This window comes from Cibotium barometz, chromosome 29, assembly GCF_041138505.1.
Source record: "Cibotium barometz isolate CiBa-2024 chromosome 29, ASM4113850v1, whole genome shotgun sequence".
Classification (NCBI taxonomy): Eukaryota; Viridiplantae; Streptophyta; class Polypodiopsida; order Cyatheales; family Cibotiaceae; genus Cibotium; species Cibotium barometz.
The window spans coordinates 33,651,704-33,679,559 of NC_141074.1; the positions used below are offsets into that span (position 1 = coordinate 33,651,704).

Here is a 27,856-nt window from a genome sequence, read left to right on the forward strand (position 1 = left end):
ATTGTTGCTGTTAACATTTGACCCACTGAATCAAGTTAAGGGATGTCAAATTAAAAATCTGTATAATTGAAAATTTCCATGAAGGACTGTTCAGATAGAAAATTCGGTCTAATGGACCATTATTGTGATAAGGATTTGAATGATACGATCTGAGTGAATTATTATCTGATGATGAGTTTTATATAAGGGATTTTTATCCCAGGATTTTGTTGGGTTCACCAGACTATAAGGAACCCTAGAATCAGTTGGATCTTAAAGAAAAGAGTTCTCCTCTAATTTTGCGAGATGAGGACATCTCGCTTTTTTTAAGTGGGGTAGGATGTAAGATTCCTCCCTCTGGCTTTTGAGGTGTGCAGGTGTAAAAACCTCCCCTTTTGATCTTATAATTATTCCCCTCTCTGAAATAAAAGAAAGATCCTGTTTTACCATGTTTTGGCCTAGAGAGAGAAAATGTCTAAAGGGAGGTAATTCATATTTGAGATATTTTTGGATATAAAAATCCTCCTAGTGTCTAAAATGGTTTCTCCTGAAATAGATATTCAAAAAGAAATTTCCAATGTGCAATTGGAATAAATTGAAATTAGGTAAAAAGGACCTTAGCCTAAGGGTCTAGATTTTTTGAAATTTTTGAATTAAGGTTCCTATGGACCAATTAGATTAATACAAATGTAGGGAGGAGATAAATTGAAGAATAAAAGAAAATCCCCCCAAAAATAAGTAAATACTCACATAAGATGAAGAGTTGACTAAGGACAAGGTTATTAATTAAAAAAGAAAAGATATTTAGAAGAATTTTCCTCATGAAGGAGGCACCTATTTCACATGTGTGGTTGAGTTTTAAACTCACAAATAATGAGATATTTTCATCTCTCGTCTCTCCTGCTTCAACTAGATTCAAAAAGTAAGCTAAACTGACCTAAAAATGGTCAAAAATTGAGCAAACTGATCTGAAAAATTCTAGAATCAGTTTTCTTGGTTAGAGGCTCACTTTTTCCTATAAATGAAGCCTCCCCCTTTGTAAATGGTTAATAGTGTTTTATGCACTATTACTCTACTCCTCCCTTAGAGCCAAAAATCGTGAATTAATTGATAATTCATTAGTTTTTGACTGTTTTCTCAAAAGAATTAGTTGCCACTCTTGTTGCAAACAAGAGTATATCCCTCAAACCATCAAGCCAAAGGAAAGCTCACAAAAATTCATGTAAGCTAGAAATCCTACTTTTTCTTTATTCTGTTTTCTAATTTTTGTTTTCTTTAAAATGAAAATTGACGCTATGCCTTGTTGGAAAGGCTTTCCCCCTCTCTTCATTCTTGAATTCAACCTTTCTTTATCCTAGATGTATAATCAAATTGCTAGATTTAAACTTTTCATATTGTTTCTCTTTAAAAAGTGGAATTTGATTAGTTTAGAATGCTTTAAACCATTTGGGATAATTTCGAAGTAACTTGAGAATGAAAAAAAATGAAAAATGGTCAGCCATACAAAGGAGGTTATGGCAAAGTTTTCTTAAATTTTGTGAAATAAGTTTTATCTTTTATTATTCAAAAAGAGTAATCCCCACCGCTTGTGTATTCTAAAAGTGTTATGTTTATTCTATGCATAGAAAAATGCATATTAGAAATATTTTTATAATAAAAGTATTATTTTCATTAGAATTAATTTATATGCATAGAAAGATGCATATTGGGAATATTTTGATTATAAAAGTGTTACTTTCATCAAAATTGATTTTTATGCATAAATAGATGCATAAAAGAAATTTTTATTATAAAAGTGTTACTTTCATCAAAATTGATTTTTATGCATAAATAGATGCATAAAAGAATTTTTTATTATAAAAGTGTTACTTTCATCAAAAATGATTTTTATGCATAAATAGATCCATAAAAGATTTTTTTATTCTAAAAGTGTTACTTTCATTAAAATTGAATTTATGCATAAATAGATGCATAAAAGATTTTTTTTATATAAAAGCGTTACTTTCATCAAAATTTGATTTATGCATAGAAAGATGCATAAAGAAATTTATTTTTATTTCAAAAGAGTTATTCTCATCAATTTTGATTTTATGCATAGAAAGATGCATAAAGAAATTTCTTTTTATTTCAAAAGAGTTATTCTCATCAATTTTGATTTTATGCATAGAAAGATGCATAAAGAAATTTATTTTTATTTCAAAAGAGTTATTCTCATTAAAATTGAATTTATGAATAGAAAGATGTATAAAAGATTTATTTTTATTTCGAAAGTGTTATTCTCCTTAAAATTGAATTTATGCATAAATAGATACATAAATGGATTTTTATAAAAGTGTTATTTTTCACTGAAGTTGTTCTTATGCATAAATAGATGTGTAAAGAATCTTTATATAAAAAATAAGAATTCTCTTACATTCTATAAATAGATGTGATGAGATGGGATGCGAATTAGATAGATGGAAATGAATGGATGGATGGATGTGATGAGAATAGAAGTGATGAGAATAAGAGGTGAATAGATGTGATGAGATGGGATGCGAATCAGATAGATAGGAATAAATGGATGGATGGATGTGATGAGAATGTGAGGTAATAGATGTGATGAGATGTGATGCGCGATTTCATATTGGGCGTGTAAGTGGTATGACTAGTTTTAAGTTTGCATGAATATGCGGCTACGGGGCTTGGGAAATCTTTTCCCTGGTACCCGGGACAAAACCTAACCAGATTCTTAATTGGATCCCATCACTACAATGGTTGGGTGGTTAGCTAATCCACGGGTCTGGATGGGGTTATGCTGGACTAATGGATCCTTAAATTGAGACTCAATTCTATTATGGTACGATAGATGAAGTAAATCCCAGAAAAAAATTGTTCTATGGAAAAGAATCAACGGTTGTGCCTCTCAATGAGGAAAAAAGCGTTGGTCTCTATGATCCAAGTGCAATTTTTTCCCTGATTTGATTTGGGACTTATGGGTTTGGTCAGATCATTCTCTTAGTTAAGTGTTTTGACTACATTAGAGAAAAGTTATCCTAGAGGAATCGCTCGTGCTTTCCGGGCAAGGGAAGCTTTTTCGGGATCGGTTTTGGAAGAACCGATTCATTAGTCTCTTGTCCGGATATCCGTGGGTGAGGCCCCGAGTGTGAGACCCTGTCCCACGCAAGAAGTGCTACTTCTGCTGCTAGAACCCCTCAATTTGTTGCACGGTGGGGATAGGGACCTCACAGTATAGTACCGCTGCAGAGAATACAGTAGTTTGTGTGTACAGTAGTTTGTGCAGGTCAAACAAGAGTGTTGTTTTTTGGTAAATTTGTGTTGAAGACAAGATGTCAAATGATGGAATAAACCACATTGTTTGCAGAGAAGCTTGACAAGAATAACTTCCATGCTTGGAGGTTTAGATTGACCAATTTCCTAATGGGAAAAGGTTACTGGGACTACATTGAAAGGTGAACATGAGGAGGCACTAGAGATACCGAAGATCAATCCAACTGTTGCAGATGTAAAAGAGTTCAAGGATTGGAATTAAGGAGTAAGGAAAGTCATGTATTGGCTTTCTATTAGTATATAGGATACCATGATTAGGCATATATAGGATGCCAAGTCACCTAAGTAGTCATGGGGCATCTTGGTGAAGCTGTATGAAACTAACACCAAGGCATGAAAGATTCAGTTGAAGAATAAGCTTCATACCATGGAGAAGAAGAATATGTCTGTGAATGATTATGCCTTAAAGATCAAGGGTATTGTGGAATCCCTTGCATCAATTGGTGTTTCTGTTGTGATGATGATGATAAGGTGGAAGTGTGTCTACGTGGTCTTGGGCCACAATACAAGGCATTCAAGACGTCTATTTAGACTCGGGAGAACATCCCCAACTTCACATATTTGGTGTTAATGCTGATCATTATGAAGAGAAAAACTTGGGTGAAGATCAACAATATTTACAAAACAAAAACAGTTCAGAGTAGCAGGCCTTCTACACAAGTGCAGGTAGAGGATGAGGTAGAGGTTGTGGACATAGGTGGTGGCTAAACAGGTAATCAAAATTATGGTTAGCAGGTAGAAACAGTCCCAGGATTCACAACAACAACACACAGGTGAAAGAGGCCAGTTTAGAGGCAGGGGGAGTCAAAGAGGTCATGGTAATTGGCAAAGGTAGTATAATGATACACGCGGTTGTTTTTACTATGGTGGTAAGCTTGGACATGTGCATGCAGATTGCTATAAGAAGCAGAGTGACATGCAAAATGGAAAAGTGCACCAAAACAACTATGCAACCTCTAGCAAAAATAACGAGGATAATGAGAAGTTGTTTGTTATGTAACATGTGGTTAATGTTGTGTTTGGAAATGATGTAGAGCAGCATGTAAAGATGATGTATGGTATGTTGATTCAGGTGCTTTGAACCACATGACAAGTCATGGTGAGTGGTTCAAGGAAATAAAGAGTCTTGAAAGACCAGGTTTTGTTGAAATAGGGGATGACACTGCTCATCCGATTGCCCATGTTAGAGATGTTCCATTGTCTATGGAGGATGGTAAGGTGAAGTACATTGCAGATGTACTTCATGTTTCAAACATTACAAAGAATTTGGTTTCTATTGGCCAGATGATTAAGGTTTGCAGGTCTGGTTTAACCTTGATGGATGTTATGTAGAAGACTTTAAAGATAAGTGCAGGTTGGTTGCAAAAGGAAATAGAGTGTGCAGAATGTTTACATTGAATGTAAATATGTCTAAAGTGAGTGCTGCAATGTTTGCAAATGCTTCAAGAGTTGTTGTAGATACATACATTTGGCATAAGAGAATTAGGCATGTAAATATGCAAAGAATAAAGCCCATGTAGGCTAAAGAAATCGTGACAAGGTTGCCTAAGTTTAAAGTCGAAGGTATGCAGAAAGTTTGTCAAGCATGTCAATTTGGAAAGCAAACAAAACATGTATTTTCACATGACAAAAATGTGAGCAGGAATGTACTAAATGTTGTGCAATCAGATGTATGGGGTCCTACTGAAGACTATGTCTATGGGTGGCTATACAGGTACTATGTAACGTTTATTAATGACCACACGAGGAAAGTGTGGGTGTACTTCATGAAGGAGAAGAGTAAAGTGTTCACTCATTTTCAGAATTTCAGAGTGATGGTGGAAAAATAAACAGGAAATCATGTGAAGTGCTTAAGGTTAGATGGAGGTGGAGAATACTTCTCCAATGAGCTCTCTGAATTCTTGCAAAAGAATAGCATTCAGAGACAATTTACATGTAGATACACTCCGCAAAACAAAATGGAGTTGCTGAGCGGAAAAATAGGCACATTACAGAGATAGCATGAGCATTGATGGCAGAGAAGAATATACCACATAGCTACTGGGCTGAGGCTGTGTCTATATCAGTTTATATCATGAACAAGACTCCTATTGCAGCCATACATGATGTAATGACAGATGAGAAGTTTACTGGCAGGAAACCTAATTTGTCTCACTTGAAAGTTTTTGTATGTATTGCATATGTGTAAGTGCCAGATGAGTTGCATACTAAGCTGGATCCAAAAGTAGAAAAATGTGTGTTTATTGGGTATTCCCTTGAGCAAAAGGGATATAGATGTTATAATCCTGCTACACGTGAATTGAGGGTAAGCAAGGATGTTGTATTTAATGAGATGAGTAGCTGGTATGCTGCTGAAAAAGATGCTATTAGGGCTAATGTAAGTGGAAACATGGTTGCAAAGTGCAATTTAGCAATCACAATCATTGAGTGGACCAGGAGAGTCCTCATCCAGCGGTTCTATTGATAGACCATGGAGTGGCAGGCTGCATCATCATAATACAAGTCCTAAAAATGTAGTTGGTACATCACATAAAGGCAAAGAGAAGTGGTTGAGCCCCCTGGTATGCCTGATATTTCTGCAGGGCATTCTCTTGTTAATGGAGATTCTAGTGGTTTTTGGCAATGAACCTTGATGATGAGGAGCTTGGGATTCTAGCAATGAGGACACCTGGTGTGAAGAAGGCTATGGAAGACATGAATACAAAGATATGGAAGAGTCAAAACCCTATGTAGAGGTTGACTTATGATGGTTATGTCTATGCTTATATGGTAAAAGTTGTGCAGGTTGTAGAACCCACATGTTTTGATGAGGCTATTGGAAATGTGTGTTGGGAGAAAGCTATGAATGAGGAGATGGATGCATTGTATGGAAATGAGACTTGGGATTTGGTGCCCTTGCCTAAAGGCAAGAAATCTATTGGCTGAAAGTGGGTGTATAAGGTGAAACATAATAGTTATGGTAGCATAAGAAGGTACAAGGCTAGATTGGTAGCCAAAGGATATGTGCAGACACATGGGATTGATTATGAGGAGACATTTGTCTCGATTGCAAAGATGGAAATTGTGAGAGCTATGATTGTGGTGGCTGCAGCTAAAGGCTAGTTTTTACATCATGTAAAAAATGTGTTCTTGCATTGGTGACTTACAAGAAGAGGTGTATATGGATCAGCCACCAGGTTTTGAGGATATAGGTCACCCAGAGTATGTATGTAAGCTTCGTAAAGCTTTGATAGGCTGAAGCAAGCTCCACGAGCATGGCATGACAAGATTGTTGAGTATCTTGTACTATTGGTTTTCATATGGCAAATGCAAATCACTCTTTGTATTATGTGCGCAAGAGTGATAAGGGTATTGTGATCATCACCATCTATATAGACGATCTTATTGTTGGGGGTGACAACTTGTTTGAGATAGAGCATGTGCAAAGTCTTCTCAAAAGGAAGTTTGAGATAAAGGATTTGGGAGATCTGCACTATTTTTTGGGAATTAAGGTCATTCGCACACCTGAGGGTATTTGGCTATCACAGAGACAATATGTAGTGGACATGTTGTCCAAGTATGGGATGACTAATTGTAAGCCAATCTCGGTGCCATTAAATCAAAATGGCAAGCTTAGTACGGATGCAGGTTATGTGTTGGAGGATCCCACTATGTACATGAAGATTGTGGGGAGTTTGATCTATGTCACGATCAGCAGGCCAGATTTGAGTTACACAGTTGGCTTAGAGAGCTAGTTTATGCAGGTTCTGCGCAAACCACATCTTGATAGTGTGTAACGCACACTTTGGTATTTGAGGGCCACTGTTGATTATGCATTGTTTTATAGAGCAGGTGTACCATTGGAGCTAGATGGGTACACAAATACAGATTGGGCAGGTAGCATCTCAGACATGAGATCTACCAGTCGATTTATGTTTTCATTGGGGAGTGTTGTTGTGACATGGAACAGCAAGAAGCAACCCATAGTTGCCTTGTCGAGTACAGAGGAGCTACGGTGGCAACATGTGAGGTCGCTTGGTTACACAAGCTACTTGCTGATTTGGGGTTGCATGTGGAGAGAAAGGTTGTCATATATTGTGGCAATCTTAGCATTATACAGTTGGCCAGGAACCTAGTTTTCCATGTGCGAACAAAACACATTGAGGTACATTACCAATTCATCATGGAGAGAGTCTTGGCAGGTGACATCGACTTGTCATATATTGTGACAAAATCTTACCAGTATACAGTTGGCCAGGAACCCAGTTTTCCATGCACGGACAAAACACATTGAGATACATTACCATTTCATTAGGGAGAGAGTCTTGGCAGGCGACATCAACTTGGCCTACATCAGCACACAGGATCAGGTTGCTGACATCTTCACGAAGGCCTTGGGAGTTGAGAAGCTCTGTAGATTTCAAGATATGCTTGGAGTTCATGAGATGGAGTTGAGCTTGAGGGGGAGCGTTGAGATGTTAAGCTTAACATGAGCTGACACTCACGAGGCGCCTGCATGACCGTTTGAAATTTACATCACTGTGGTGGGTTTGGTAGTTGGCACACCGACATATCTTCACCAGAGATTCTACAGTTGGACTACATCGACTACTCCACACCCATCCACTCCACTTAGCATGTTCACATTATGGACCACTTGTATATACTCTATTATGTTTATTAGTCACTTTATCTTCTTTGTAGACCTTTTTTGTTGTGTGAAGAAGAAGAAGAATTTTCAGCCTCTCACCTTGTGTGTTCTCTTCTAGGGTTTGTATGAGTGTTTGTGTGCTTACAAGAGCTCAAGCTCTCTCCTCCCTTCATCTTTTCAGTTACATATAATAGACTCATAAGACACAATAGTAAGCAAGATTAGAGTCTGCTAAGCATGATAACAAGAGATTGTCCACAAAGGATCCACTAAGCTTATATTAGTCATCACCAATGTTCTACACAAGGTTTCTACACAAGAAGAACTATCTCTCACACACTTAAGTAAATGGTGGAGTGGCCATTAATTGAGGACCGAGCCTAAAGATGCCTTGCACTCCCAATACTTGCCTTCCATAAATGAGACTACACTTCTACATGTGATCTGCCACCAATAATAGAAGATGCACCCCCCCCCAAAAAAAGGTTGACAATCATAAGTGAGCTATCATCATTCTAGCCCTTCACACACTACATTAGATTATTCCACCTAGGAAAATAATTTAATGACCCCCATTAATGTACTTAAATGACTCACACTCTAAGGATTCTTGATCACTCTTTTAACACTCATGTGATCAATAAATCGAACAAGCAATGCTTGACTAAACATGAGCATGTGTGCACGCACACATGCACACCCACACATAAAAGAAAAAAATGCCCACTAGAGGTGATTGATTACACAAATTATTTTTTACAAGGTTGAACCTCAAAGGTTCAATACTAGAAGCAATTAGTCAGTTTTATGAGATTGGCCTCTTGCTGTGGCCAATCCCATCCTCATTTGTTCTTATGTTCCCTTTGTCCTTGTTCTCTTCATCTTTCTTTCTCTTGAATATAAGATTCCCCTTTTTCTTGTAATGATAGAAAGATTTAGGCACATTCTTCTTCTTCTTTTTCTCCATTATCAAAGCTTGTTCTTGCCCATATTATTGAGTAGAAGCCAATGGAGATGTTGCTGATGCTAAAGCATTTGTGGCCTCCAACCTAGTTTCTTCCCCTTAATAAAAGATGATGCCACTCAAGTTAAAGTTAGGTCTGGTTGATTAGCAATTAAACTAACATAGTGTTCATGTGGCAGGTGGCATATATGCTAACAAAATAAAGATAGTTTTTTCTTCTCCCGTGTACCACTGAACTGGTTCATTAGACATCTTATAAAATTGGTGTGTGTTGCCACACTCACTTCATTTGTCTCACTTCCATCATGTATAGTTTTTTCTCAAAAAATCTTGGCAAAACTACATGCATGTCATGTAAAGCCATGTGTCACTTGAGGTCTTAGCACTAGACACCTAATGTATCTAATTTATTTACTAAGCCATGGATTATAAATGAGAGGAACTTTGTATCCATTGTGACCCCCAGCAATAGGTTCCTTATACCACTAGGCTCTCTTTTGCTATTACCCCCAGCATCTCTCTATCAAGAGATCCTTTTGCATCGTTATTGACTAACTATGATATCTAGTCCAATTTTGAGGATTTTACAAAGAGATTTTACACCTCACAATGTACTCACCCCCTTTGCCCAAACAAAAATTCAAAAAAATATTTTACTTGTCTTCATCACCAAAGAACACTTCACCATAGAGATGCATGTTATTACAGACATATCTAGAAAGGCCAAGTGATTTGACAAAATTGTGGTAATGTGGTACCCTTACTCTTCTTGCAAAGCTTCCTTCTGTGAGATTTAAATATAGTCTCCTTTTCTTTTTGTTTTGAACTAGAAATGTCTTGCCCGCCCACATAACCTTTGCAAAGTTACCCAAACTTGCACTTAAAAGGACTCTGAAATTTTGCCCCAATGATGCCTCAAGCAAAGGTTGTGTTTCACATAGCAAAATATTCACAAAGTTTTCTAACCTTTAAACCATAAAGGTTCTTAATCCTTTAAGAACCTTTATGCCTCAAGCAAAGGTTGTGTTTCACATAGCAAAATATTCACAAAGTTTTCTAACCTTTAAACCATAAAGGTTATTAATCCTTTAAATGCTTAAATTTTAAAATTCCCACCAAAGTTACAACCTTGCCTTTAACTAAGGGGTCTCAAATGGAGGAATACTCCTTGTATGATCAACCAAAAAATGGGTCATGCCCTGCTCTACCCCAATGCTAGAACTATTTTTTTTTCTAACCAGTGAAAAAAAGGATGACCTTCAAACCCAACCGGTTTTTATTGAAAAAATGCATAGATTAATCAATTTTATAACTAAAACTTCAAAAATTGGAATCTTTAAATTCAAGGCTAGGCAAAATTATAACCTGTTTTTCTCGATTTGAGCTGTGAAAATTACACTAAAGAATGGTTTTTTTCTGATAGTGCTTTGTACGTTGCCTACGTTACTAACATTGATTATTACAGATGTGCGTCAAGCTCCACCTACACTAAATGACCATGAGTTATTGATTGTTGAAGCATATGAAGTATTGAGATGTGGCCTTCTTTAGTAGCTATATAAAGCTACTAATCTAGTTGCTGTCACTCATAACATTTTCTCACACAGAGAGTTGTAGTTACTATAGAGAGAAGAGCCTACACAAAGAGGTCCACACAGAGCTGCAGCTCAAAGATGTGCCAAGACAACGTAGCCACAAGCTACTAGAAATATAGCCCACATAGAGTTCTCACTGCTTCAGCTCCCTCATAATAGTGATGGTCCACCTATCTGTACACAGAGATGGGCTCCTTGAAAGCATGATTATAATAGTTACATTTGTGGTGGTTATTGCATGGGAATTGTCTATTGCCTTTGTGGTGGATGTTGCATGGGAGTTATATGATGGTCATATTACTTATGTTGCAATAGAAAATCTCGGCCGTGTGTTACCATAGCTAGGTTCTCACAACACCAATTGAGGTGCCTACTAACTACCACATAGAACTCTCTTTCTTTCACACTGATATGAAAACTTCTCTCTCTCATAAATAATGGAATCTCTCTCTTCCCCTATCTATATAGGAGAGGATTCACCTCATGTAGAAATGCTCCCTCTTCTCTCACTTAGATTGGTATTGAGCTCAACAATTTGATCACACAAATTTTGAGGATTTACATCTTGCCCTTACTCACATAGAAATTCCCCCTCTCACTTAGATTGGTAGAAAGTGTTCATCAAATATTGAGCTCAATAATTAGATCACACAAATTTTGAGAGACCCCCCCCCTCTCTCTCTCTCTCTCTCTCTATGCACATCTCTCTATGCACAAGAAGATTTGTTGAAATATACAAGTGAATAGGGTGTGTGTGGGAACAAGCCCTTGGCTAGAGGCTGTAAAAGAGAATCTGTAAATGTGAGAGAACCTGTGAAAAGATGAGAAGAATCTACTGGAGAGAATAAAGGGTAGCATGAGGAGATTTAGGAGGTGTGGAGATATTCTGGGAGAGGTGGAAGCAAAAGAGGTGGAGTGAATCAAGGAGAAATTAGTGGGATTGGATGCTTGGATGTAAACTCTATAAATTGAGGCATTGGCCTAATGAGAATTTGCTGGTTTTTTATTATCCATGCCTACATTAAGCTATCAGTTAATTGCTCACTAATCACATCTTAATTATCATCTAATCTCTTTGTTAATGATGTTGATTCTAGCATTTGATCCACCATAGCTCATCACATTGCTGTAATTTTAACAAGATTTACTCACATTCACAAAAATGCTAGATCTCTCAAGTTTGCCAAACAATGCTCAGTTTAAGACATGATATCAAGTGCTCTAAGAGACACTAATAACACTTGAGATTGACAAAGTAATATCACTAACATTGATCACTAAGCTTATATTATCACTAAGATAACCAAAGAGAACTAAGCTTATATTATCATTAAGATAATCAAAGAGAACTAAGCTTCTATTAGAGCTAAGATAACCAAAGAGAACAAAGTATAACCTGAGGTTTAGGAGCTCTTAACATTAAGACTCCTCTATATCAAGTAACATTAAGCTTAACACACTCACAATGACTTAACTACTCACTAAGGTTGACACACTCACATTACTGTTGGATGAGGGAGAAGATGCTCTGCACACTCACACACACACACACACACACACACACACACACACACACATAGTTGAATCGAACTTGAAGAACGAGAGAGAGACGAGAAGCGAAGCTAGAATGTACTCTCGATATGATAGTGATAAGGAATGAATAGAGTACAAGAGTACAAATAGTCCTAGCCCTAGGGCTGATGTGGCTAACACACAAGCGTGTTCACACCGAAAAAAACCTTTGCCAGCACAAGGTAAAAAGTACTCGTGTTTAGGGCTATTCACACCAGCGATGAACATCTAGGCTAACAAACCCCTTTGAAATGAATGGAGTGAACATATAGTAAGTGTAGAAAAACCTAGGTAAACCCATTTGCCACATTAGACTATGTAGGCACATTAGTTAAGGCATTCTCTCCTGCATGGAGCCTCTCTTGACATATTTAAATACACGTTAATGTGTTGTATCCACACATTTAAAAAAACTCCAAATTTGCGCGATTGCATATCCATTTTGACTGTCAGTAAATGACTGTCTAATACATAGAGCTACCAATAGACAATGGAGCCAACATATGCTTGAGTAGCTGTGAATGCTACTGTACTCAAATTCACAACCTGAAGTGGCTGCTATTGAAAATAGTGACCACTGTGTGACACCTTAGTGTCAGAGCATCATGCCCAATGACTATGAGGTGACAAGCATAAAGAAGACTGAATGCTTCACTTCTTGCCAATGCTAAGTATTAGGACAATGCTGAAATCTTGCCAATGCTAAGTATTAGGACAATGCTGAAATCTGCTCAACACTGCATGCTAAACACAAGATGAGTATGGCATGGAGAATAAGGCATCCGCACAATAGTGCGCTTAAGGGGCAGCATCAAAAGGTGATATAGCAGAAAGCCCCCCTCAATTGGTATGAACTCGATACCCAAATAGTGCAAAAGCCCAATGGTGCTTAAGGGGAAGCATCAAAAGGTGATATAGCAGGAGGCCCCCCTTGATTGGTATGAACTGGCTACCCAAATAGTGCAAAAGTCCAATGTCTGAAACATCAAATACATGGTGCAAAAGGTGAAAATTACTCCTGAGGTAATGTGAAAACAACAAGCAGCTGTATCAACCAAACAAGATGCATGTCCATAGGCAGTGGGTGTCCGACTGTTGTTAGCAGGAAATCGCAATGGCTGCATGCTCTTCAAGTAATGCATGACCCATGCCAGTAGAGCAATATGGGAAATTGAGACTACTACTGCTTGATTGCCAGTAGTAGAGTAGAGAGTTGATTCAAAGCCAAAACAAGCTCAGCTGATTCAACAATAAATAGAGAATGTGAGCACTGTGAACAACAATAATGTATAAATTGCCAAGGTCCACTAAGTGACAATATATTTAAAAAATAACATGTGCCAATGGATAAGCCGACAATGGAAATGGGGTGATTTAGTAACTTAACCAAAAATGCTGACATAGCAATGTGTCAATTTGGGGCAACAGGGCATACATCCAGTTAGACCATGAGAGTAGAAAGCAACCTCTTAGTATGGCAAAATAAAAAAGATGTATAATCCCACACAGATTGAGGTAGAGGAGCCATGAATTATGCATAGTATAAGACAACTAAGCTGAAGACAATGTAAAAGTCTAATTCCATTATCATCCATGTCAATGAGCTACAAAGGTTAGGCAACTAAAATAAGGAGTTGGCTTAGTATAAGCAATACATCTCAGCAAGTAAAACATCACTGCATATATGTATGTCTCTAAGACATAGCACAATAGAGGGGTCAAATGCATAGTGACCACATACATCACCATAAGCAATACACAGCTTGTTTCCCCCGTCAAATGCAATTGCTATGAAGCATATTAAATGAGGATTAATCATCATTAGGATCAATGTCAAGCATAGCACCAGCTTTCTGACAATCTTGATTCAGAGTATGGATCATTTCCAAGATCAATGTCAGGCATAGTAGCATCATGCAATGCTTCATCAGATGAATCTACATTAACTGACAATCCTTCATATGACAAGTATTCCCCCCTTCGATCGGTTTGCAATGTCAGGAGCATGTGTGGGAGTTTCATACGTGGAAACTTATGTACCATATTCTGACGTAGTAACCACATAAGTGAAGTGAAGGTAAGGTGACCAAAATGAGTGTGCTAGAACACATAATCACACATAACCTATGATGTGCAATCATTGCATCGGCATGAGGATCACTACTTTGTTAAACATGTCAAGCCTGTAAAGGCCATTGCACAATTTTCCAGAAAGCAAAAGCGTATCCAAATTAGTTCTGTTGTAATGGAGAAGTAGTAATCAGAAAGCTGGATGTTGAGGCCAACTTTTGCAAGTGCTGAGACAGAAATTGTATTCTCGCAGATGCTAGGTACACACAAAGTGTCAGTAAAGAGTACATGTGTCCTCACAACATGATGTCAGTTCCACACTTTCAATGTAATGGCATAGGATGCATTATCAACACACAAATCTAGACCACATGCTGGTTGGCGAAGCATCTCTCAAGGTGGCAAATAACTTCTTACAGGAAGTAATGTGCTTTGTACCATTTGAATTAAACTACCCGCTGACAATGATATACAAGAAGCACATAAAGCACTGCATCTGACTGTTAAGGCATCATGGATGTTTTTAAACATTTTACACAACAAAGAAATGGGCAAATTGAAGCATATCTGACATAAGTAGTAGCTTCAAATGACTCAAAGTACCTCAATGGATGTGCAAACTTACCAAATCAGCAATCTATAGTCATAAGCTGAAGGCAAAATCTGATGCAGAATCGTTAGAAGCTAATGTGGCATCAGTAGGTCAGAAGCTGATGTGGAATCAGCAAGTGAGCGGGTCAAAAGCTGACATGGCAGTAGCAAGACAAAGGCTGACATGGAATTAGCAACAGCAGCAGCAAGTCGAAAGCTAAAGGCAAAATTGTCGAGTCAAAATCAGGTGACAGACAGACATGGAACCAACTAAGACGAACAGATGATGTTGCAGTTGTCGGACGGAATCTGAATCGGCTCACGGACAGACGTTGAAGCTGACGGAAGTTGAAAGTAAAATGTCAAATGCCAAAGGTGGAAGTCCAAAGTTTGAATGCTGAATATAGAGAGCCAAAGCTGAAAGGCGGCCTCATAAGTAAACCCGGCCAATGGAGTAAACTCGGCTAAATGCTATAAGTGGACTACTGAAGGTTAACTGCTGAGGTGGAAGCCGCAGTCAACTGCCGAATACAGAATGTTGAAGCGGAAGGCTAAATTTGAAAGCGGAGGCTACAATCAAAGGCTAAACGATGATGGCTGAAAGTTGAATGCCAAAATGCGAAGCACTGAAAGTTGATTGTTTGTTAAATGCTCAAGCCAAATGGGGCTGAAATGCGGAAAGCCTGAAGTCGAACAAATAGCTAAATGGCTGAGTATGGCTGAGTGCTAAAGCTAAATAGCTAAATGTGGAAGTCAGAGAACCAAATGATGAATGCCAAAAGCCAAGCACCAAATGCTCAAAGCTGAAGCCAAAATGGCTAAATAGCTGAATGCTGAAGTCGAATGCTTTAATGTGGAATGTCCGGAGCTAAATGACTGAATGAGGAAAGCCAAATGCTAAAGGGCTAACCAGGCAAAGCCGACTGAAACAACTGATGGACAAGAAGTCCAATGCCCCGAAAGCTGAAAGCCGAAGGTTCAATTGTTGTGACAAGGCAAAATTGACGAAGGAACTGAATGGCAGATCAATCATCAAGTACAACTGAAGCTAAAGCTGAATGTTGAATGAGGATAGCCAAAGGCTGAATTCCTGAGACTAGGCCAAGTTGACTGACGTAGTTGAATGGCTGAACAAGAAGAATTGATAGACACAGAAGTCATATGCCAAATGGAAAGCTGAATGGCTGAGTAGACTAAATTGATAGACGCAGAAGTCCAATGTCAAAAACTGAAAGCCAATACTCAAATATCAACAACAATAGCAAAAACAACAATACTCGGTGGATACTGAAATCCAATGGCGAAAGCTTCTGAAAGCTTGAGTCGAGTATAGTGCTATTGTGTGGGGTTGCCAAGAATGTATGGTAGTAGAAAGAAGGTTGATCAATGTACAGAGGAGGTAGAAACCCTAGATTTGTAAAAAGTAAGAAGTCTAAGAGCTTACCTAGGTATGCAACAATGAAGATGAAGGGATGTACGGCAGCCAAAACTAAAGAAGGCCACCAATGTACACTTGATTCATAGCTTCAGAGATTGATGGCAAGGAGCTATTGGCTCTACAGCCAAGCTCTGAAACCAGCTCTGAAAAATGCAACAAGAGCCAATGCCAACATAAGGAAAGGCATTGTGAGGAGAATCCAGAGCCCAATCTCGAAACACAATGTATAGGTAGATGTAATGTGTATAAGATAGGGTGTAGAGGATCCATAGTGGTGAAAACGGCACATAGTAGCCAGTTGAAAAGGCACAAGTGCGAGAATGAAAAAAAAGGTGTATGGGCAACCTAAGGAAGCCAGGTGGTGATACTTTTTGGAAGGAAAGCAAAGGCGGCGACATGGGTTCAAGAACAATTTTGTGTTTTTTGAGATGTGTAAATAGTAGTGGCTAGAGAGACCACCGGAGGATCTATAGTAGAGTGGGCTCCTCCAACTCATTTTGTTTTTGCCAAAGGTTGTAGGCTAGAGATCCTGCAGCTGTTGAAGGTCATGGAGAACAGTACAGTGAGAGAGATTTGATTGGATTGGAGCAGAGGAAGAGATGGAGTTCAGAGAATTAGCTAGGAGGTGTGTCCCCTAGTGTAGATCCTCTATTAGAGTCAGTTAAGCATCAGATCTTGTTAGCTGATGTGTAGAAGGTGAGAACTAGTCTTTCTAGGTTGAGAGGAACCTATTTGGGGTTTGGTCCGACAGTGAGAACTGTCAGCATCAGCAACAAATATGAATTTGGATTTTAGGGTATCTCAGAGTCAGTAGGCTGTCAGTTTCTGTCAGTTGTGGGTTTGTTGTGTTGGATCTTGGTGAATTCTGAGATGTTTGAGGGTATAGGGGTGCCAGAGAACACTGGGGTGAAGAGTTATGAGTTGGTTGAATCATCTATCAGCTAGGTCAGTTGTGGGTTTGTTGTGTTGGATCTTGGTGAATTCTGAGGTGTTTGAGGGTATAGGGGTGCCAGAGAACACTGGGGTGAAGAGTTATGAGTTAGTTGAATCATCTATCAGCTAGGTCAAATCTGGGTTAGCAAAGTGTCAGCACAGAACAGCTGACTAGTTCAAAGAGGAACTGAGGGTCAAAACTTGAGGTTAGTTGATGTTGGAGAAAGTTTGGAAATCTCGGAGGACATTTATCTGACTAGAGACAAGAGGAGGATTTTGGAGCCATATTTCTGTTAACAAGATGTTAGCTGAGGTGTAGTCAGGTCAGAGGAGGTCAGGTGTGTTATGAGAAGAAGTGATCAAGGTTGTAGGAAGCCTGGGCTGACATGGGAGGAAACTTAGAGAAAACAACTGAATTAGTCTAAGATGGATTCAAGTCAGTTGAAGTCAATTGAGTCAATAGGTCCGCAGGGAGTTAGCAAAGGAGAGTTGATAAGATAGGTGAAACTCTAAAGCAAGGTTTTGAAGTTTGTTGATGATGGAGGACATTTTGGGAGTCAAGAAGACAAATATCTGATTGGAATCAAGAGAGAAGACATCTGAATCAAGTTACAATCAAAATTTGATCAGTTCTATGTAAGCTGGGAGTTGTCTAGATGTCAGTTGAGGTGAAAGATCAAAGTTTTTGGAGGTTAGAGCTGACCTAGGAGGACAACAAGGAGTTAGTTGGGTCAGATTGGGAAGTTTGGAGATTGTGGAAGTTTTTGGTAGTGTCAGGATAGTCCCAGAGTTGATTGGTGCCTTTGGAGATGGGATTTTAGTGTCCCCCAGTTCTGATCCCTTTTACTTTTCTTCTTGTGTGTCTATTGGTGTTTTTGTAGAGGCCATCACCCATCCACCACACATGCTTTGGTGACCCCACTGAGGATCAGAAGGTTCTTCAAGGCCTTATTTTCCAGGCAAGAAACCACTTGGGAGTCAGCTCAAGCCTATTTGATGTGATCATGGACTGTCCAAAGTTTAGGGGAAGGTAGAATTTTGAGACACGTGTAACTATTTTGTCTTTTGAGGAATAGAGATTGTGAAGCATAATGGTTGAGGACATTTCCTTTGTTTCTTGAGGACCATGCATGTAATCGGTATGAAGATTTGCAAGAAGTGAGAGACAGTTGGGCATTGTTGGAAGCAAGGTTTCTCCAAAGGTTTGCACGAATGTTAACTCCAATTAAAGCTTGGAAGAAGGTGGTTGTGTGTGTACACGATGATGAATGTGTAGCTAAGTTTTGGCAAAGATTTGAAAAGGCATGGGATTCATGGGAGAGAAATTATGCATGCTAGAGAGATGTCTTTGCCTGAGTTGTATGGTGCTTATATGAAGTTGTTCAAGTTGTAAACATTGATTAGTGAGTTGAACCCTATCTTGAGGGAGAAGCTGGAGTATAAAAGACCTAAGAGCTTGAAAGAGGCTGAGATGGCAAAAGGCGCAAGTGTGTGAATGAAAAAAGAAAGTGTATGGGCAACCCAAGGAAGCTTAGTGGTGATACTCGCTAGAAGGAAAGAAAAGGCGATGACGTGGGTTCAAGAAGAACAATTTTGTGTTTTTTGAGATATGCCATAGTGGTGGCTAGAGAGACCACCAGAGGGACTGCAGTAGAGTGGGCTCTCGCGCAGCTCAGTTTGTTTTCGCCAAAGGTTTTGCAGGCTGGAGACCTTGCATCTGCTGAAGGTCATGGAGAGCAGTACAGTGAGAGAGATTTGATTAGATCAAAGCATAGGAAGATATGGAGTTCAGAGAATTACCTAGGATGTGTGTCCCCTAGGTTCTCTGTGTAGCTCCTCTATTAGAGATTTGGTCCTCTGTGTAGGTCCTATGTGTAGCTCCTCTATTAGAGATTTGGTCTAGATGAGAACTTGTCAACTGATGCTGATTGTGAAATTTTAAGTCACGGAGACCCTGCATCTGCTGAAGGTCATGGTGGAGAGTAGTACAGTGAGAGAGATTTGATTAGATTAGAGTAGAGGAAGAGCTAGAGTTCAGAGAATTACCTAGGAGGTGTGTCCCCTAGGTTCTCTGTGTAGCTCCTCTGTTAGAGACTTGGTCCAGATAAGAACTTGTCAACTTATGCTGATTTTTGTGAAATTTTAAGTCATGGATGAAGATGTTGCTGTTGCTTTGGTCTATCAGTGAAGGATCCTAAGAGTTTTTTGTGTTTTCTTCTTTTTCTTTGAATCCCAAGTCTGAGGGATGTTGAGACTATCAAGTTTTGTTTCAATGAAGAACAGAGCATGTGGAGTTTGAGTTCTTTGTGAATTGATAAGTTTTTGTGCTATGGTGATGTACTTGTGTTGTTTTGATTGGGATTATGGGAGGGGAACACCTGTGAGTACAAATCCATAGTTGGTTCTGTCAAAACTGAGTCGGTCATCTTCAATTGAGAGGGTACAGAGCCATACCGAGTCAATTAAGCTTCAGATCTTGTCAGCTGTATGTGTAGAAGGTGAGAACTAGGGGTTGAGAGAAACCTATTTGGGGTTTGTTCTGACAATCAGTGTTGAAATCATGGATCGAGCTCTTCTAACTAATAACAAGACATTTACCTAATCATAAACTAATCCTACACTAATCTACTCTAATGACACTACTAATCTAAGGGGTTTTAAAAATGAAAGAGACTCATTGTATGAGTGTGTGCTAATTAAGTTTAGACTCAAGTTCAGTTAGCTTACATGATGGAAACATGTACTAATAAAAAGGCTTGAGATGTTGTGCTTGTATTCCAATGCTTAAAATGTCCTCCTTTTATATGAGGAGAGTACAACATGGCCTTTCTCTTGCATGTGGGATAATTTTCACTTGGTGATGTGGCTTTTCACACTCACTTCATAGTTTCCTTGTGCTCTTTGGTATCACATTTCTCAACAATCAGGACTATCGGCAATCAGCAAGTCTGAATTTGGGTTGTAAGGTATCTCAAAGCTAGCAGCCTATCAGTTGTGGTTTTGTTGTGTTGGATCTTGGTGAGTTTTGAGGTGTCTGAGAGTATAATTGTGCTAGAGGACACTAGGGTGAAGAGTTTTGAGTTAGTTGAATCACCTATCAGCTAGGTCAGATATGGGTCAACAAAGTGTCAGTAGAGAGCAGCCGACTCGTTCAGAGAGGAACTGAGGGTCAGAACTTGATGCTAGTTGATGTTGGAGGAAGGTTGGAGAGCTTGGAGGGCATTTCTTTGACTAGGGACAAGAGGAGGAGTTTGGAGTTAGATTTCTGTTAGCTAAGGTGTAGTCAAGTCAGAGGAGGTCAGGTGTGTTATGAGAAGAAGTGATCAGGGTTGTAGGAAGCTTGGGCTGACATGGGAGGAAATTTAGAGAAAACAACTGAATTAGTCTAAGATGGATTCAAGTTAGTTGAAGTCAGCTGAGTCAATAGGTCCGCAGGGAGTCAGCAAAGAAGAGTTGATAAGATAGGTGAAACTCTAAAGCAAGGTTTTGAAGTTTGTTGATGATGGAGGACATTCTGGGAGTCAAGCAGACAAATATCTGATTGGAATCAAGAGAGAAGACATCTGAATCAAGTTACAATCAAAATCTGATCAGTTTTGTGGAAGCTGGGAGTTGTTTTGGTTAGCTAGATGTCAGTTGAGGCTTATAGGTGAAAGATCAGAGTTTTTGGAGGTCAGTGCTGACCTGGGAGGACAGCAAGGAGTAAGTTGGTCAAATTGGGAGGTTTGAAGATTGTGGAAGTGTCCGATGGTGTCAACAACTGGAGGGCTGAGGACAGCAGAGTTGATTGGTGCCCTTGGAGCTGGGATTTCAGTGTCCCCCAGTTTTGATCCCTTTTACTTTTCTTCTTGTGTGTCTGTTGGTGTTGTTGTAGAGGCCATCACCTAGCCACCACACAATGTCAAGGCCAGCTCTACAGGAAGTCAAGTGGAGAGTAGACACAATTGCCGACTGCTCGGAGGAAAGAGCCTGTGATGAGCCACCGTATGTCGATACTCCGTCGAAATTTGTGCTACTAAAGTAGTACTCACGTATCAAACAAAACTTATAGCATTTAGGACTCGTTTATTCTCTCATTCCGAATAAAGCTAGGCTTTTATTGTAAGTATTGATGAAGAGTAATTAATTGTTTGCAATTTGTGTAATCAATTACATCTCTACCACAGAGTTATGTTAAAAAATTTCTACTTCTTACTACCATTGTCACATTCACAATAGCAAGCATCATGTACAAATCCCATCCTATATGTGATGAGAACCATGTGATTTCCTATGGGCCGATGCAAGTAGCCTCTGTGAAAAAAGTTGTGACCATTAGGCATTTGTTCTGTTGTAGGAAGTCATAAGCTAATTTCCTGTAAAGAATGACATTATTTGTACGGATGCTGGTGCTCTTAGGAAAGCAAGACACTATTTGCTTTAGTGTTGTGTATAATGCCATATCGTGCTCTGATGGATTTGTGTGATAACAGTTGCTCTCCAAGAAAAAATGGATTCAAACCTTACATACATGATCAAGCAACACGACCCCAAAGAAAATGTACCAGTGTGTAACACTCAATCCAGGTTTGGCCAGAGTTCCTCCAAGCATACCATCTGTCTCTAGTTATCCACCTCACACTGCACACTCTTGCAGCCCAGTGTTTGCATAGATGTTTGACATCAAAATATATGTAGTAATCTCTTCAGGCTGCAGATTCACAGCATTACTGAATGCCTGTTTAGCCAGCTTCAAATTGGCATGCCTACCACATGCACCCAGCAAACCTAACCAAATGGTCAGATCAGCCAGCATCGGCATACGCCTTAACACGTTTTCTACCCTCTTGAAGTCCCCTGCACGCCCAAGGAGATCTATCATAATACCATAGTGCTTCATGTTTGGAGTAATCCCATAATCTTGGGTCATGGACTCAAAGTTGTCAAGAGCTGTAACAATAAGGCCACTGTGATTGCAAGCTGAGAGAGCTGAAGCAAACATTACTTCATCGGGCTTGATGCCTGCCAGTTTTAATTTCTCGAGCATATGCAAGCTTGCTATAGAATTCCCTTCTTCTGCATGACCAGCAATACATGCAGTCCATGACACGATATCAGGCTCTGAGAGGTCATTAAAGAGCGCCTGTGCATCTACCATGTTTGCACAACTCCCATATGCATGAATTAGAGATGCTGCCACTGAGGGAACCTGATCATACCTGGCAGAGACAAGTTGAAAGTGAAGCTGTTTACATACCTCCAAGCTTCCTGTTGCACAACATGCCTGTAGGACACAAACAAATGTCACATCATTCAGAGTTACATGCTGGTCTTGCATTTGTCTATACAGCCATAATGCCTTGTCTCCATGGCCATCCTCGACATATGCTGAGAGCATTGCACTCCACGACACTAAGTCACGTTGGAATAATGAATTGAATACTTCCTCTGCTTCCACAACCGCCCCCGACTTGCCATACATACTCACAAGGGTGTTGCCAACAAAGACGTCCGATGCAAAGCCCTTCCTATGAGTGTCTGCATGCAATGCCTTACCAACTTCTAAAGATATCGCCTTAATTGATCCCCTCTTTGCGACAAGAGCTTCTTGCTTCTCTGCAAGGATGGCACATGCCTGAAGGGCAATCACAATTGTCAGCTGGTCTGGACTCACACCTTCCTCTTGCATCTGCCTGTACAAGTGTAAAGCCTTCCCTCCTTGGTTATGTTCAACACATGCTGAAAGCATTGCAGTCCATGACACAACATCTCGTTGAGAAAGCACACTAAGCACATTCTCGGCTTCCTCAATTGCCCCACACTTTCCATACATACTCACAAGGGTGTTGCCAACAAAAGAATCCATTTCAAGGCCCTTTTTGCGTGCATCAGCATGCAATGCCAAACCAATCTCTAGAGATATTGGCTTAGTCAATCCTCCCTCCCTATCCCTATGAAGAGCTTCTTCCTTCTCTGCAAGGATGCCACATGCCTGCAGGACAAACATGAGAGTGTGCGGGTCGGGACTCTTGCCTTCCTCTTTCATCTGTCTGTACAACTGCAATGCGTTCTCTCCTTGGCCCTGCTCAACATACGCTGAAAGCATTGCATTCCATGATACGATGTCACGTTGGGACAGTGCACTGAACACATCCTCTGCTTCCCCAACCGCCCTGCACTTGCCATACATACTTACAAGGGTGTTCCCAACAAAGACATCAGATGTGAAGCCTTTTGTGCGAGCATCCGCATGTAGTTTCTTGCCCTGTTCAAGGTCAGGTATGGTTCCACAAGCCTTGAAGAGGCTTACAAAAGTATAACTGTCGGGCTCCAGACCATCCTCCTGCATATGGCGATGCATCTCGAGGGCTTTGCACCCGTTGCCAGTGTCTGCATAAGCAGAGATGATGGCAGTCCAAGAGAAGACAGTACGGCAAGGCAATGCATGTGATATGTGGATTGCATCTTCGACGGCACCACATTTCGCGAGGGTAACAACCAAGTAGTCACCCAGCAAGCCGGTCAGGCGGGTACGATGTACGGCAATGTGGGCATGGACTTGCTTGGCGTGGGCGAGGGCCTTGCTCCTGTTGCAGGCCTTGAGGAGGGACACGTAGGTGTTGTTGGAGGGGGCTGTTTCCATGCCGGAGAGAACAGACATAGCACTGTGCAGCTGCCCTTGCTCGCAAAGGGTTTGAAGAAGCTCTTCATTCGTGCAGGAAAAGCGAGATGCAGGCCTTCCCTCCTGTGAAATATGAGCATGATCATGGTGATGATGATGTTGGCGGCTTTCTTTTCTTGTGGGTGGTTGTGTATGTGTTGCTACTTCTGCTAATGTTGACGCTCGTCGTATTTGCAGCAGGCGGACAGGAATCATCTACCAAAATGCATAGCTTACCTATGTTGAGAAACGGGAGGGGCGGCCCATAGCCACCAATATCGAGAGTTCACAATGTAAAAGGAGTGTTGCTTTGGGATGGACCAGTGAACACCTTTGCTCTGGGTTGTTAGGACTCTACACCTTTGCTCTGGGTTGTTAGCACTCTTGACAAGATAGTGGAGCATACAAGACTTGTAAAAAGGATTGTTTACAAGCATGGATTGTTTTTACAAATCAATTGCAAAGGGTAATCACAAGGTTTGGTAAACAAAGAACCACAAGACTTAGAGACTTAGAGAGCACAATGGGACACGGGTAATCACAAGGTTTGGTAAACAGAGAGCCCCAATGCTTAGAGACTTAGAGAGCACAAGGGGACTAGTTGGTCATATATTGCAATTATCTGTTGAAAAGGGTAATCACAAGGTTTGGTAAACACAGAGCCACAAGACTTAGTGAGCACAAGGGACTAGCTAATCATGTATTGCAATTATCTATTTGAAATCTCATTGCATAGACCCTTTGGGAATGGGGATCTTCTTCTTAAGAAACTGGCTTTCTTCTAGCTCAAAAAAGTACAAAACGTCACAAGGATTCTTTTTTTATATATATAGAGAGAATTGGTTTTATATATTAGTAATAAAGAGCATGACGACCCTCCAAAAAGATAACCAAATCATATACCAGGTAGCTAGCCAATCACTATGGCCTTGGGAAATACATATTGCTACCCACAAAAAAATATATACAATTGAAGTGGCTACCCCTTTAATCAACAACCAAGCATCCAAAAAAAGGTTCTGAGCTTCAACCCAGACTCTACTATTACCAAGAGGCATTGAGCCCTAGGTGATGGCAACAAGTCTCCAATAATGAAGAACACGCAACCCATTTAGAAATCAATGGGGGCACAATGCCACCAATAGATAGATAAAGCTCCTTATTGATATACCCACTTCCCCTTTGGGATTCTACCACATCAACAACCTCATCCTCTAACCAAAAGAATACCAAACCCATCTAAGGTATAGCCATTAACTTGCACAAGAGAAATTCTTTAGGATCCAACAGTGCCATGTTCCCTATACATCAAAGCATTCCTAGACCCCCTATTACTCCCAAAGATAGATGAACATGGTCATGTGACATATGAATGTCCTTAGCAGAAATAGCTCATTGCCTTGCTAAGGAGCTAGTGTGACCAAGACACGCTATGACCAAGCACACTTAGAACCCAATTGTTCATCTGAGTCCACATGCCCCTTACAACAGGCCACACCTACTTAGGGTTAGCATGGTTCTTTACTGATAACATCCACATGCTTTGTAATGAGCATCTTTACTTATATTGTAATTCCCATCATTTTATATTGTAATTGTTCTCGAGTCTTGTAATTCCCACCATTTTATATTGTAATTGTTCTCGAATCTTGTACTCCAAGGTCATAACATGAGGAACCTGGCTAGAAAGGCCAAACACTTATGAAATCCTTGTAATTGATCATGACTGTCTCTAGGGAAGCCTACAAGATTGTCCAATACATTCCAAGACTTATGCACGCCTACGAGATGTTGAGCACAAGACACCATGGACCACTAGCATTGCTACTTTTTTACAAAGACACCATAGAGAGATAAAACTTCCATTATATTCCAAAGCAAAATTACAAGACTACAGAATATTATAACAAACACCTATGAGATATTGTGTACACACACAACAATACATGAAAGCATGTGGGTACACAATGTTGTTTACTTCCATGGGCCACTATCATTGCTACTTCTTTACAAAGACACCATAGAGACATGAAACTTCCATTATATTTCAAAGAAAAATTACACTGCAACATATTATGACAAACACTTATGAGATGTTGAACACAAGCAACAATACATGAAAGCATGTGGGACCTCCCCTATCATCTTCGCCTTCTCCGTCTACCCTAAATTTGCAATGAAGGTGGCAACTTCTCCTCAAAGAGGAGCCTCTTTTGCCTCTTCAATGATGCCAAAGGCTCTCCACATCCCAATGGTTGTTGTTTCTTTGACCTCTAGCATGTTCTTGTCTGTAAGGTCTACCACTTTCTCTGTTGTGAGCTTCTTATACAGCTCCTACACTTCAGACATTGTTGTCCATGCTTCCATATGGGCATCCGATCTTGGTTCTTTTTCTTTGAGGTGCATGAAAGAGTCAAGAGCTTTACTTTACGATGCTTGCAAATGTCGTATTATAAGAGGGATTGGTGGATGAACCCGTGATAATAGAGCTTATGCCCAACCTATGACAATATAAAGATATAAGGGGTGGGTGGGGTGGGATGTATTCCTTGAATAAGAGTAGTGGAACATGGCAATCTCTATTCTATTTATAAGGTCTCGAAAATTTAAAATAAAAAAAACTTTTTTAAGCATTCAGAAATATCAAATGTCTATGCACTTGACTCACGGCTTACAAAGACAACAACACAGTCTCCCTCTCACTAGAGCTTTCTCTCTTTCACTCACACTCTCTCTCATGGCATCTCCATCTCTATGCATCTTGCTCCATCTCTCTCTATTGTTAATTCAATTATCTAAATGGTTACAACAAAAGCAAAAAACAATGCCATAGATATAATATGAGTGTACAAAAGTGTATCACAATAATGTGTAAATCAATATATTTTTGTCATTATTTACAAGAGATAAAATACATCAATAAGGGCGCCATGGCTACGGATGCAAGAAGGAAGGTGGCTATATATAGAGAGCTCTATCAAACGGTGTAGGTGCAAGTGGGATTAGTTGCCTCGCAAGTTCGAGACATTGTGCCCATGATGAGGGCATCATAAAAGAAGCCACGGGGGACATATGTGGCATAACAGGCCAAAATGGGGGATCCCTTGGAACACCGAGTGGCCATGATGAGGCACTTGACCTTGTTGGGCTCATGGGTACTCAGGTGGGTGGAGAAGGGTGGTGAGGAACGTGTGAAGATGATGTCTCCACATCCCTCTGCTGCTCCCATCGAGCATAGTCTCACTGATGTCACCCTTGAAATACGATTGACCTAAATCTTCGAGAACGTGCAAAAGTTGTCGTATACAAGAACTAAAGCACACCTCGTTGCTCTCCATGCTGATGCAATGCCGTAGTATCTTGCATGCTCTAGCAAGGGTCCTAGTTCCGGCAAACCAATCTTGGACTGCATCCTCTCAATCAATGAACATCCCGAGTAACCACCTACCATAGGAAAATATTTCATTAGCATATATAAATGGAAGAATAACAATAAACTAGACAATGAATATATAATGATTACACTACTTGAAACAAATTGTAATGAAGTGAGAGTGCTCTACTTACCTTGCAAAAGCCCCGCTACGCTCAACAACATATTGGATGGGATTCCCATCTGCACCCAACTTGTATGGCTGGGTTCCCTCTTGTGGTTTAGACTCTAGGAAGATATCGTCATCCACCTCAAAAACCTGGAAGATCTGTAGCTACCTCACCTCCCTACCTGTCATACTTCAGTCGACTGGACGTACTATGATAGTCGTGCATAAAGATGGCAATGAACAAAACAGTGACCCACATGCACACACTTGTAATAAGTACGTTAGGGAAGTCATGGTTGTTCACTTGTAAGTACGTTAGGGAAGTCATGGTTGTTCACTTTTTAAGAAACCACTCTTTCACTCACCTCTTCTCATCCATCTTCTGACATGAGATACATGTATTGTGGCGAGAAGCATAAGAACAAAGTCTTGTGCAATGTAGTCTCTGCCTCTCACACATCAATCCCCAAGTGCTCCGCACATGTTCTTTACTGAATCCCAATAGGTCTATTTGTCTTCTTTTGGACTCTCTGAACCATGCTCTCTGCGGTCTCACCACTAGGACTAATCTA

The 27,856-nt window shown here is 39.9% G+C and overlaps 1 protein-coding gene across 1 annotated transcript; it reads right to left on the bottom strand.

The window, feature by feature from the left end:
• Window positions 1-21,275: 21,275 nt before the first annotated feature.
• Window positions 21,276-24,087, bottom strand: LOC147622076 (pentatricopeptide repeat-containing protein At1g15510, chloroplastic-like). The gene has a single exon (XM_086823169.1). It carries the CDS (start codon window positions 23,956-23,958, stop codon window positions 21,718-21,720), a length of 2,241 nt encoding a protein of 746 aa, XP_086679295.1. The 5' UTR covers window positions 23,959-24,087; the 3' UTR covers window positions 21,276-21,717.
• Window positions 24,088-27,856: the final 3,769 nt, after the last annotated feature.